This window comes from Catharus ustulatus, chromosome 30 (assembly GCF_009819885.2).
Source record: "Catharus ustulatus isolate bCatUst1 chromosome 30, bCatUst1.pri.v2, whole genome shotgun sequence".
Taxonomy (NCBI): domain Eukaryota; kingdom Metazoa; phylum Chordata; class Aves; order Passeriformes; family Turdidae; genus Catharus; species Catharus ustulatus.
In genome coordinates, this window is record NC_046250.1 from 1,791,323 (window position 1) to 1,802,224 (window position 10,902).

Consider the following 10,902-nt stretch of genomic DNA (forward strand, 5'->3'; position numbering starts at 1 on the left):
AGATCTATTCAAGTATCGGAGGGCTAAATCTTGGTATTTCTGAGAGGTTTTCCAGCTAAACCTTTTGGTCTGGAGTATTTCTGGGCTGAATCTTGGTGGTCTGAAGATTTTTATGAAAACAAAATGTCTGGTGACTTCTAGACATGGGCTTGGGCAGGAGGAATCCCCATATAAATGCTCTCACATGTTGTTTTCCCCCAAAACTGGATTTCATATTCCCAATCCTTGGCCTGATGGGAGAGGAGGAGGCTGCAAGGAAGAGGAAGATGGCCCAGGAGCCACAGGCAGGTGAGGAGGAAGTCACTACCCCTTTCCCCCTCTGTCCTGCTCCATCTCCCAGCCCAGCACGGCCCCCAACAGCAGGACAACCCCACTGGCAATGCTGTCCTGCCATGGATGCGCTGTGGAGATCTCCTTCCCCTTCCCTCAGGCACGGAGGCAACTCCATGCTCTCCTTGTCCTTCCTCCCCCAGAGAACGAACTGAGGACGGAGACCAGTGAGGACAAATCCCCATGGCAGAACCTCGTGGAAGAGGCTGTTTGGAGCAGCTCCATGGTGCAGGAATTCAGTGGGGAGGAAAAGCCCCAGACATCCCACATGAGGAGGTGCTGCAAACGCAGTTCATGGTGATCCCACGAGCAAAGACCCAGCCTGGGCTGGGAAGGTGGACAGAGATACAACCTTATAAGAGCTCTTATCTTGTGGTCCCTGAGCAGCTTCACCATGGGGAGAAGCCCCACAAAATGCTTGGAATCTGGGAAGAGCTTAAGTTAGAGCTTCAACCTCGTCACCCACCTTTGGGTACACTCGGGGAAACGGCACTGTAAATGCTTGGAATGTGGAAAGAGCTTCAGCGACAATCCCCATCTGTGCTGGCACCAGAAGATCCACAAAGGGCTTCTTGGGGACATGGTGGTTACCACATGGGGACAAGGGGCTGAAGGTGTCCCCTGAACCACTGGGGATTTGGAAGAGGCAACATGGGGACAACGTACTCCTTGGGGAAATGTCAGAGGCCATTTGAAGACATGAGACTTAATGGGGACATAGTAGAGGCCTTCTGGAGACACAGGGGGTCACAATTCCTGTCTGGGAGGTGACAAACCTGCTTAGGGAGTGACAGTTGCTTAAGGGTGACACAGTTGTCACCCCTAGGGGTGAGAACTCCAGTTTGGGAGATGACAAATCCCATTTGAGGGGTGACACCCCCATTTAGGAGGTGCCACCTTGCCTGTACCCGCATAGTGCTCGCTGAACTCCCACGCGCAATGAGCCATGGTTGCCACCTCCTGTGTCCCCATGTTCTTCAGGAGCTCTGGGCTGGGCAACAGCATCCTCCACACCCCCAAAACCACCACAACCTCCTTCTTCAAACATCTGTGTCCTGCCCGTTCCCCAAAATCCCGGCACCAGTAACTGCTGACCGCATCCTGCATCTGAGCCATTTCTGGTCCCATAGTAGCTCTGAAGCAGCTCAGGTCCCCGGGCCAGCCACGCCTCCAGGACCACCCCACCTACGGCCCCGATGGTCATAGGGTCCGGTCGGGACAGGGGACCCCTCAAGGTGTAATTTTGGGGGTTCTCCACATCATCCCAACAACCACTGGGTCCCAGCAGGGTGAGTTGTCACCCCCCTGCGCCAGCAGGAAAGATGTCCCCAAAGGGACGGTGAAAGCCAAGAGGGAGTCGATGGGTGCGTTGAGGGTGGGGAGGGGTGGCCCAAAGCCGCCCAATCTCAGCCCCGCCTAAGTGCCAGCCAGGAGGGGACCAAGGGCCCCCATTGAGCTGTAGGGGCCTGCACCGCCCCCAGCTCCGGGGTCACCGGGTCCTGGTGGAGGAGCTCGGCCAGGAGCTACCACTGGCCTGCAGTGAGAGCCAGGGGGTGTTCGCCCAGCACACTCAGCACTCTGGGGTGCTGCAGACCTGCACCCCCTCCCCAAGGCCACGGTGGTGCTGGGGGAATTGCCCCAGGCCAGAGACTCGAGGGCATCCAGGATGGTGAGCACTGAGTCCATGTGGTGTGGGGTGACAGCTGGGGGACACAGCTGGGGACATGCCTGGGGGGAAACCAGTGGGGGAGTGAGGAGGGTTAAGGGGTGGGGAGAGGACTGGAGGAGGGGGAAAGCACCCAAAAAAAGTACCAGAAGCAGGAAGGCGCCTGGATTCGGGGGTAAGGATGGAAAAGGGGGGAAAGGATCCAGAAGAGGAGGAAGGGAACCAAAATTAGGGGGAAAGACCCAAAAGAGGGGAAAGACCCAAAATATGTAAGAAAGTATCCAGAATAGGGGGAAAATACCAAAAATAGAGGCGGGGGGAAGACCAAAAATCAGAGAAGAAAGGATTTCATGGGGTGTCACAGGGTGTCATGGCGTGTCCCTACCTGTGCCAGGGTGGGTGCAGACACTCAGTGCCTGGAGCAGGGAACATCCTGAAACACATGGGGAAACCCAGCAGGACACAGGCCCGGGACCTCAGGGACTTAGGCCCTGCTGGGGGTGGGGGACAGGAACATAGGAGGAGACGGGGGCACATGGAAGGGGTCAGGGACACACAGAGGGGTGAGAGGGAGCCACGGCAGAGGATGGGGACAAACGGAGGGGAGGGGACACGATGCCACCAGGACACTCAGCAGGGGATAGAGTCGTCACACCTGTGGGGATGCTGCCACTAAGACACCTCTGATGACAACCTGCGTGGGGCCATGTGACACTGCTGGTGGCACTGACCCTTGCCCTGTCCCCAGAGGTAGTTGGGCTCCCCTGAGGGCAGTGGCCCTGGTACTCTGGTGGCTGTCAGTTGTGACCACGCCACTCGTCACCAACGGAACAAGCCCTGACAACAACTTGTCAGCAACCCTCCCACTCTGGTGGCATTGATGCTGTCCCAGTTCATGTCCCCACCCATGTCCATGTCCCCTCTTGTCCCCAGCTAGGTCTGTGTCCTCAACCATGTCTATGTCCCCATGAAAGGCTGTGTCCCCTCATGACCCCATCCATGACCTCACCCATGTAATTGTCCACCATCCATGCCTTAGTTCAACATCTTTATTTTTACCCCAATTTCAGGACTTTCAAAGGGATGAACAGAAACTTTTTTGTTTCAAGGCCAAAAAAACAAAAGGATTTACGTGTCCCTGCTGGTGGAGCATCCACATGCTTGGCTGGGTGGGAAGAACTCTTTTGGGAGGGGTTTCCACCCCACTGTCTCAAAAACTGTAGCTTTTGCTCCAATCCATTCCCCATTTAGCTGTGGAAGGTGCCCATGGGCCAGAGAGAATTAAAATGATGGATTTATGTTGGAGAAGACCCCCAAGGCCATTCAGTGTTGCTTCATGCTACCAGAAGACACAAAAAGTGAGATTTTTCTGGGGTCAGAAGTCGACAGCTGTGCTCTCCACAATGGATTTCTGACGTTGGTCTGTAGATGTGTCCAGATGCTCAAGGGAAGCCAGGAGAATGTGGAGACCCCCAGTCAGGTGTCTTTGCAACATAGATCACCAGAGCTCTGCCCACCAGGGGACACTGGAGATCATCCAGGGCAGATCCTGCCATGGAGAGTGGAGCTGGAGCAGCCCACAAAGTTCTTCCCTTACTTGAGGCACTCACAAGGCTTCCCTTAGTGGAGCCTCCGTTGGTGTTTGGTCAAGTGTGAGCTCTGTGAGAAGCTCTTCCCACAATCAGCACACACGTAGGGCTTCTCCCCGGTGTGGATGCGCCGGTGGACAATGAGGTTGGAGTTGTGCCTGAAGCCCTTTCCACATTCGGGGCAGCAGAAAGGCTTCTCCTCTATGTGAACGTGCTGGTGCTGGAGGAGACAGGAGCTGGTTGGAAACCTCTTGCCGCATTTATCACACTCATAGGGCTGTTCGCCCATGTGGCTCCTTTGGTGGACAATCCGGTCAGAGCTTGTCCTGAAGCACTTCCCACACTCAGAACACTCATAGGGCATCTCCCCAGTGTGGATGCGCAGGTGGGAGATAAGGCGGCAGTTGTGTTTGAAGCCCTTCCCGCACTCAGGGCAGCGGAATGGCCTCTCCTCTGTGTGAATCCGCTGATGCATGAGGAGATTGGAGCTGGTCTGAAACCTCTTCCTGCATTTGTCACACTCATAGGGCCTCTCCCCAGTGTGGATCATCTGGTGGCGGAGCAGTTTGAATCTTGTACTGAAGCTCTTCCCACACTCCCCACACTCATAGGGCCGTTCCCCCACATGGATTCTCCAGTGGCAGACCAGTGAGGATCTCTTGCTGAAGCTCTTCCCACATTCTGAGCACTTGTGGGGCTTCTCCCCATCATGAAGCTGCTCATGGACCACTGGGTCTGAGCTCTGACTGAAGCTCTGTCCACTTCTCTGGCCTTCGGTGGGTCTTTCCTCGTCATATATCCAAGATGTGTGTTTGTAGCCCCTTACTGTGAGGGATGTCTGGGGCTTTTCCTCCCCGTTGGATTCCTGCGCTGCGGAGCCACTCCAAACGGCCTCTTCCACGAGGTTCTGCCACGGGAATTTGTCCTCCCTGGTCTCTGTTCTCAGCTCCTTGTCTGGGGGAGGAAGGACAAGGAGAGGATGGGATTTGCCTCCGTGCCAGAGGCAAGGGCAAGGAGTTCCCCCCAGCGCGTCCCCGGCAGGATGGGGTCAGCAGTGAGTTGTCCTGCAGCCGGGGGCCGTGCTGGGCTGGGAGATGGCGCAGGAGGGGGGGGAAGGGGCAGGGACTTCCTCCTCACCTGCTTGGGGCTCCGGGGGCATGTTCCTCACGGCCTCCTCCTCCATCGCGGCAAGGTCTGGGAATGGGAAATCCATGGGAAAACATGCGCTGTGTGCGTTGGGGTTGATGTTCCCGCTACCCAAGGGCAGCTGGAGAAGTCAGCGCCCCTTTCAGCCTCGGGGGCCCGGAGCCCGCTCCTCACCAAGCTCCCCCACCCCTCCAGGCTGCCGGGGGTGCCCCGGCTCCGGGATCGCCCCTCTGGCTCTCCCCGCTCCGGGGCTCCCGCCTTCCCCCCCCGGCTCTCCCGGGGATCCCCAGACCCAATATCGCCCCCTCCCCGCAGGTAACGAGCGATCGCAACGCGGGACCCCCCCAAGATCCCTCCCGGGGCATTTCCGGCTCAGCTTTGGGCTCCTGCAAGATCCAAACATCCCCTGCCCCACAAAGAACCCCTCCCGGAGACCCCCACGATGGATTTGGGGCGAGCTCCCCCTCCCCGCTTACCTGAGCCTTCTCGGGGGGGGTGATGCCGGCGGAGCTGCGGCCTGAGCGCGAGGGCGGCGAAGCCGACCGGTTCTGCTGCTGCTGCTGCACTTCCTCCCGCTCCTCCTCTTCCTCCTGCTCCTCCTCCGCTCCCAGTCCGGCCCGGCTCGGTGCCGACACCCAAAAGCAGCCGTGCTCTGCCCTGGGGGTTCCAAAGCGGCTGCGCCCCGCGCGGCGCTGGGACCGATACTGGAGCACCCGAGCGATCCTGAGAGAAGCTGGAAGGAACTGGGAGCGCGCTCCCTCCCAGGTAGGGAGCAGGGAGGAAATGGCACCCAGAGCCGGCTGCAGCGGGGACTGGGCAGAGCCGAACCCGGGGGCGGGGTTATGCAAATGCCAAGGAATCACGTGCTGTGATTGGTGGGCGGGAGCAGCCCGGTCATGTGACGGCCAGGGCGGTGCTGGAGCGATGGCGGCGGCGTCTGAGGAGAGGTCATTGTGAAATACACTTTGTGCCCATCTTTAAGACTGGTGGAATGCTCTTTGAAGTTCTCAGGAGCCACCTTCACTGGCCAGGCTGTTTTGAAGACAATAGCTGCTGTAGCTTCCTCTGGTGCTCAGACCTGGTGCATGCCTGGCTCAAGAGCTCCCTGACTATTCTGCCCCTTCCATACTGCTCCCACCGCAATGTCTCTGCACTCCTCCGAGATAACTTGATTCTTCTTGCACAGGTTTTCTTCCACATTCCTCCTTTGTGAGATGAGGTTGATCAGAACCTGTTCAGTTGATCTCCTGTCACCTACCCAAGCTTGTGATTCTGCTTTCCACCTTGCTAAGTTAGTTTATGCCCTCAGCTCTTGACCTTCTCATCCTCAGCCAATTCCTGAATGTTTCCAGGATCAAGAATTCTTCCCTCCTATCAAAGGTCATAGGAAGATGAGTGTTTCAATTTTGATCTGTCATCATTAATAGAAAATTTGACCTAGGAGGTAAAGGAACTCACAGAAGCACAGTTTCAGCCCTTGCCTAGGAATTCTTCCTGTTCCTCACACAACAGGGGCTTCTATGGTTTGAAAAACAGTCTTTGAAGGATCTCTACACCCCAGCTTTTACCTCCCTCACAGTGCTCCTTCCCACAGTAGGTCACACCAGACTGGCACAGTTCCTATGCAGCTGACATCCACTGTCACCAACAACAGGACCACTCTTCCTTTACCCACTGCTCGTGAGAGTGAGCATGGATCATTACATTTTCCCCACGTAAGATAAGGCACAAAAATCCCTATTATAAATCCTGCCAGTTCTTTCTGAATATGTACATACAAACAGACGCCTTGCACAAAATCTGCCTTCTTGGATCCCTGGTGATCAGTGGCACAAAGTCCAGCAGTGTGCCCTGCAGGACAAGGCTAAGTCCAGTCCCTTCTGACACCTTTGTTAGGAACTGGGTGATGGGGCAGAGTGTACCCTCCCACAAAATCAGGAGCAGTGGCTGATCTGCCAGAGAGAAATGCTGCCATCCACAGGGATGACAGTTCAACAAGGGTGGCAGTTCAATGACAACTGCTGAGTCCTGTCCTTGGCAAGGAGCAACCACAGGCACCAGGATCTGCTGGGGACCAGCCAGCTGGAAAAGTAAAATTGGGCAGTGTCCTGCTGCACACCAGGATGCCCATGGGGCAGCAATGTGCTCCTGCAGCAATGCAGAACAGCGTCCTGGGCTGCACTGGGAGCTGTGTCACAGCCAGTGGAGGGAGGGGATCCTTCCCCTCTGCCCCACACCAGTGAGGCCAGCCCTGGAGTGCTGGGCCCAGAGCTGGGCTGCCCAGTACAGGAGACAGGGACAGACTGGACAGAGTCCAGCACAGGGCCAGGAAGGTGATGGAGGGACTGGAGTATCTCTGCTGTGAGGAGAGGCTGAGAGAGCTGGGACTGCCCAGCCTGGAGCAGAGCAGGCTCAGGGCATCTCATCCCTGTAGAAAAATACCCAGGGGGAGGCTGCAGAGGGGATGGGGCCAGGGACAGCCCCAGGGGCCACAGGCACAAAGTGACACCCAGGAGGGGCCCTCTGAGCTCAGGAGACACCTCTGCACTGGGAGGGTGGCCGAGCACTGGGGCAGGTGCCCAGGGAGGTGGTGGAGTCTCCATCACTGGAGAGACTCAAAAGCCTCGTGGACACATCCTGGGCAGCTGGCTCTGGGTGGCCCTGGTGGAGAAGGGGCTGGGCAAGATGACCTCCAGCGGTGCCTCCAGCCTTCCCCAGCCTGAGATTCTGTGACTCAGAAAAAACAGGTTGTGGTTTCCTAAAGACAAATGAAAAAGCTTCACCCATGGCAGGCTTCTCCTGCCCTCACCAAAGTGGTTCATGCCACGTGTTTCCCTTCTGCAGATTTGTCCCTGGAGTGAGGATGCCCCTCAGTATCACTCCTGGAAGCTGAGACCAATGTTTGCCCATGGTCATTGGTTTTGGTGAGTAACATCAATCTTTCATTAAGAATTGGTTTTGCTGGCTTGGATAGAATTGCTCCAGTGTTGCTTCAAATAAAATGCACTATCCAAGAAGTTATAGTTCTCTGTACTGGGTAGTAAGTGATTCTGATAAAGATCTTTGAGTTTAATTGTGATCATAATCAACTCTTTATTTGTCTATAAATATATCCTTCATCCTATGGATCACAGTTGTATAAAAGCTCGATTACACCTATATTATCCTTTAAAGATCAACCATTGACTGCATCCAGCTGCTCCCTGGCTCCTCTCTGAGAAGTTTAGGAAGCAAGGAGGTAGTTTCTGCACTTTGTGACTCAGCGAGAGTGTCTCCTGGCTGCTCCCTGCACAGCTCCCCAGGTCGTCCTGGCAGTCCTGGCCAGCTGTGTCTGAGAGAGGCACAAGGCCCGGCTTAGACAAGCCCACGCTGGCAGGAGCATCCGCAGCCCCACGGTACCGGCTGTCCGGGCACACACAGCCTCCAACTCCAGCCCTCACCAACGCTCTGCCCTTGGGCAAGGGGGAAGGAACAGGCTCCAGACTGGCCCTGAACAGAGCTCAGATGATCAACAAGTCCAGTTCATGGCAGGCAAACTCTTCCCACGCACATCCCTCAGCCACCACAGCTCTATTAGAGACAGTTTCGGCAGCATTTAGGAACCCAGCTCTGATTTCCAAAGCACACATTTGGGCCACTGACCCCTTTCTCCACAGGCTGAGCATCAGCAGCAGGGCTGCTGCTCCCCTGAGCTACTGCAGGACTCTTCTACTTGAGCTTGGCACAGCCAGACCAGGCATGAGGGCAACTTGGGGCCTGGAGTTTTTTGGTGCTTTCTTGAGGCATTTTAGCACCCCAAGCCCCATTTTACACGTCCCCAGTTTTTAATTATACATTAGCTACGGCTTTAACTGATTAATATTTATTCACCTCTATTTTTCTTCTACTCAGTTTTACTTAATTATGAGGAATTCTTAAAGGGGTTTGGGGGTTTTCTTGGTTTATACTGGTTTATTCTCCCCCCTCCCCAGGCAGAGGAGCTCCAGTGCCCCCCACCCCCACGCCACCCACATCGCCAGAGATTCCTGTCCATAAAGGAGGCAGAGGAGTCCTGTAAAAGTCCTTTGATTTGAGCAAAGAGAGGGAGTCCATCGAGCGTGTGTCCGACGGGGTCTCTCTCAATTATTTGGAGTGTGATATATGTTGTTATAATTCGTGTTTATATGGTATAAGAAGGTTGTATAAAATAATGAGATAAAATAAGGGAACTTTTTAGCCACTGCCAGGAAAAGGGTGTTTTCATCATACTCCAGCACCCGGAGCCACAGACAAAGGCCTTAATTAGCACATCAACAGACCTAGCTCTGCAATCCTGAAACCACTCAACAGGAGAAGATCATCGATAAAAACGTGTTAAGTAGCACACCTGAAGACAGCTGGGAGGTTCCTGGGGGCCATCAAGGCCAGTTCCCGTAAATCCAGTCATCTCCAGTTACATTCCAAAGCCTCGGTTCAGTAAGAAAATATCAACCATCCCAAGGAAAATTGCACCTCAATATGGAGCAGACACAACTCTCATCAGGTTCATCGACACGACGCCCAGGAAGGGCCTTTGTCCGGGGCAGCACCAAGAAAAGGATTTAATCTGTATATGAGAATCCGCAGTAGAAACAAAGGGGACGTTCGCCTCAGGCCATAAAAACTGCATAAAAACTGGGCTCCCAGGGATGGCCAGTGTGAGCACAGGGGGATCTGATGCGATAGGGGTCAGATCAGCGTGTGTGTTCATCGGGGTCGGTGCTGTCCTGTTTCGTTTGTGGCTTCCCAGGACCGTATTTTCGGTCGCAAAAATAAAAATTATTGTTTTATTATTTTAATCCAGCTTAATTCGTTTTTTATCTATAACAGGAGCAACGAGCCTTCTCTTCTGCTCGTTTCCCGGCCGCATTTTCCCCTCATTCCCTTTCCCCGTTGGCTGAGGTATTTGAAAGGCACCCGGGACATCCCGATCCGCCTGCCCATGTCCCCTCAGTGTGTGCCCTCCGTAAAACACACGATCCACGATCATTACCACTCGCTAAATCAACTGATATTTCAGTAAGCTTTACTAATTGACATGGATTGCTCCTCAGTCCACGCTAAACTCCTGAACTTTGGGAAGAACAAAGACGTCACAGGACTGTGGGATTTGAGGTGACATTTTGCTGAAGCCAGAGGGTTATTCCCCCTGCCCCCCAATGCCCCCGGCACTCACACACGGCCATGGCCTGAAGGGACACCCTGGTGGCCAAGGACCTGTGGGGCTGGAGCCCCTCCGGGGGAGGCTGGGAGGAGCTGCGCCCCGAAATGGCCCCGCAGCCCCTCAGCCGTGCGGCTGCACTGGTGCATGAGCGGCTCTGCGTGTTTGGAGCTGGGAAGGGGTCTCAGGGCGTCCAGGGTGGATCTGGGGGGGCTTTGGGGGGCTACAGTGGCTGGGGGAGCTTCAGGACATCTTGGGGCAAGGGGGCAATTTGGAATGGGGGGGATATGGGAAGGCTGGGGAGCAAGATTTTCTGTGTCTTTAGAGGTGGGGAGAGGACTGGGGGCTGATTTTGAGGCCCCCTCTGATTAATGGGTTCTGCCCCCCCCCCCCCCCCCACCCCAGCAAAGGGTCGAGGGTGTTTTCTTCTCCCGTCTGGGAGCGAGGTGGGTTTTGAGGATCACATGGTTTTTTTTGTGGAGGGTCCCTTTGTCACTGAAACTGTGGGAAAACAAACAAAAAAAACCCCGCTTTTCCAACAGCATTTTTAATGTTAGAGAATCAAAGTCACTACTTTATTCTGGCTAGGATGTTGTTCTGGCCAGGATGTGCAACAAACAATTTCATCCACACTTTGCCCAGGTGTGCAGAGAAATTAATTCCATCACTCATGAATTTTGCTAGATTTTTTCAGAGACACAGTCAAAACCCATCGAAAGGCATAGTTCAATGTACATTGCTCCCACATTGTGCAGTTGTCAGTATTTGGTTTCCTATTTGTAACAGATCTCTTCACCTCTGATGCTAATTAGGTTCTCATTCTCATCTCTCTTTTCCCGGACTAGGGATTTCTGACCATGCCAGGGGCGATGTTTGGAGTTGATGGTTGTTAATGGTTGTTAATGGTCATTATCTTTTCTGTATCTTCTCTTCTACTCCCAGTCTGTTGAGTTGTGAAGCTCGTCAGACCTCACCTGCTGGACCAGTGCCCC

The 10,902-nt window shown here is 54.6% G+C and overlaps 1 protein-coding gene and 1 pseudogene across 2 annotated transcripts; both read right to left on the reverse strand.

Annotated features, from left to right (window-relative positions):
- Positions 1-1,213: 1,213 nt before the first annotated feature.
- Positions 1,214-2,340, reverse strand: LOC117008617 (annotated as a pseudogene).
- Positions 2,341-3,031: 691 nt separating this feature from the next.
- LOC117008711 (zinc finger protein 239-like) lies at positions 3,032-5,707 on the reverse strand. 2 transcript variants are annotated; one of them, XM_033082733.2, is made up of 3 exons: positions 5,208-5,707; positions 4,723-4,779; positions 3,032-4,539 (listed from the first exon to the last, which is right to left on the reverse strand). In XM_033082733.2, the coding sequence occupies exons 2-3, from the start codon at positions 4,766-4,768 to the stop codon at positions 3,617-3,619; spliced, it is 969 nt and encodes a 322-aa protein (XP_032938624.1). In that variant the 5' UTR covers positions 4,769-4,779; positions 5,208-5,707; the 3' UTR covers positions 3,032-3,616. The 2 variants fall into 2 exon arrangements, with proteins under 2 accessions (XP_032938624.1, XP_032938623.1); XM_033082732.2 differs by having other exon boundaries at positions 4,723-4,852.
- Positions 5,708-10,902: the final 5,195 nt, after the last annotated feature.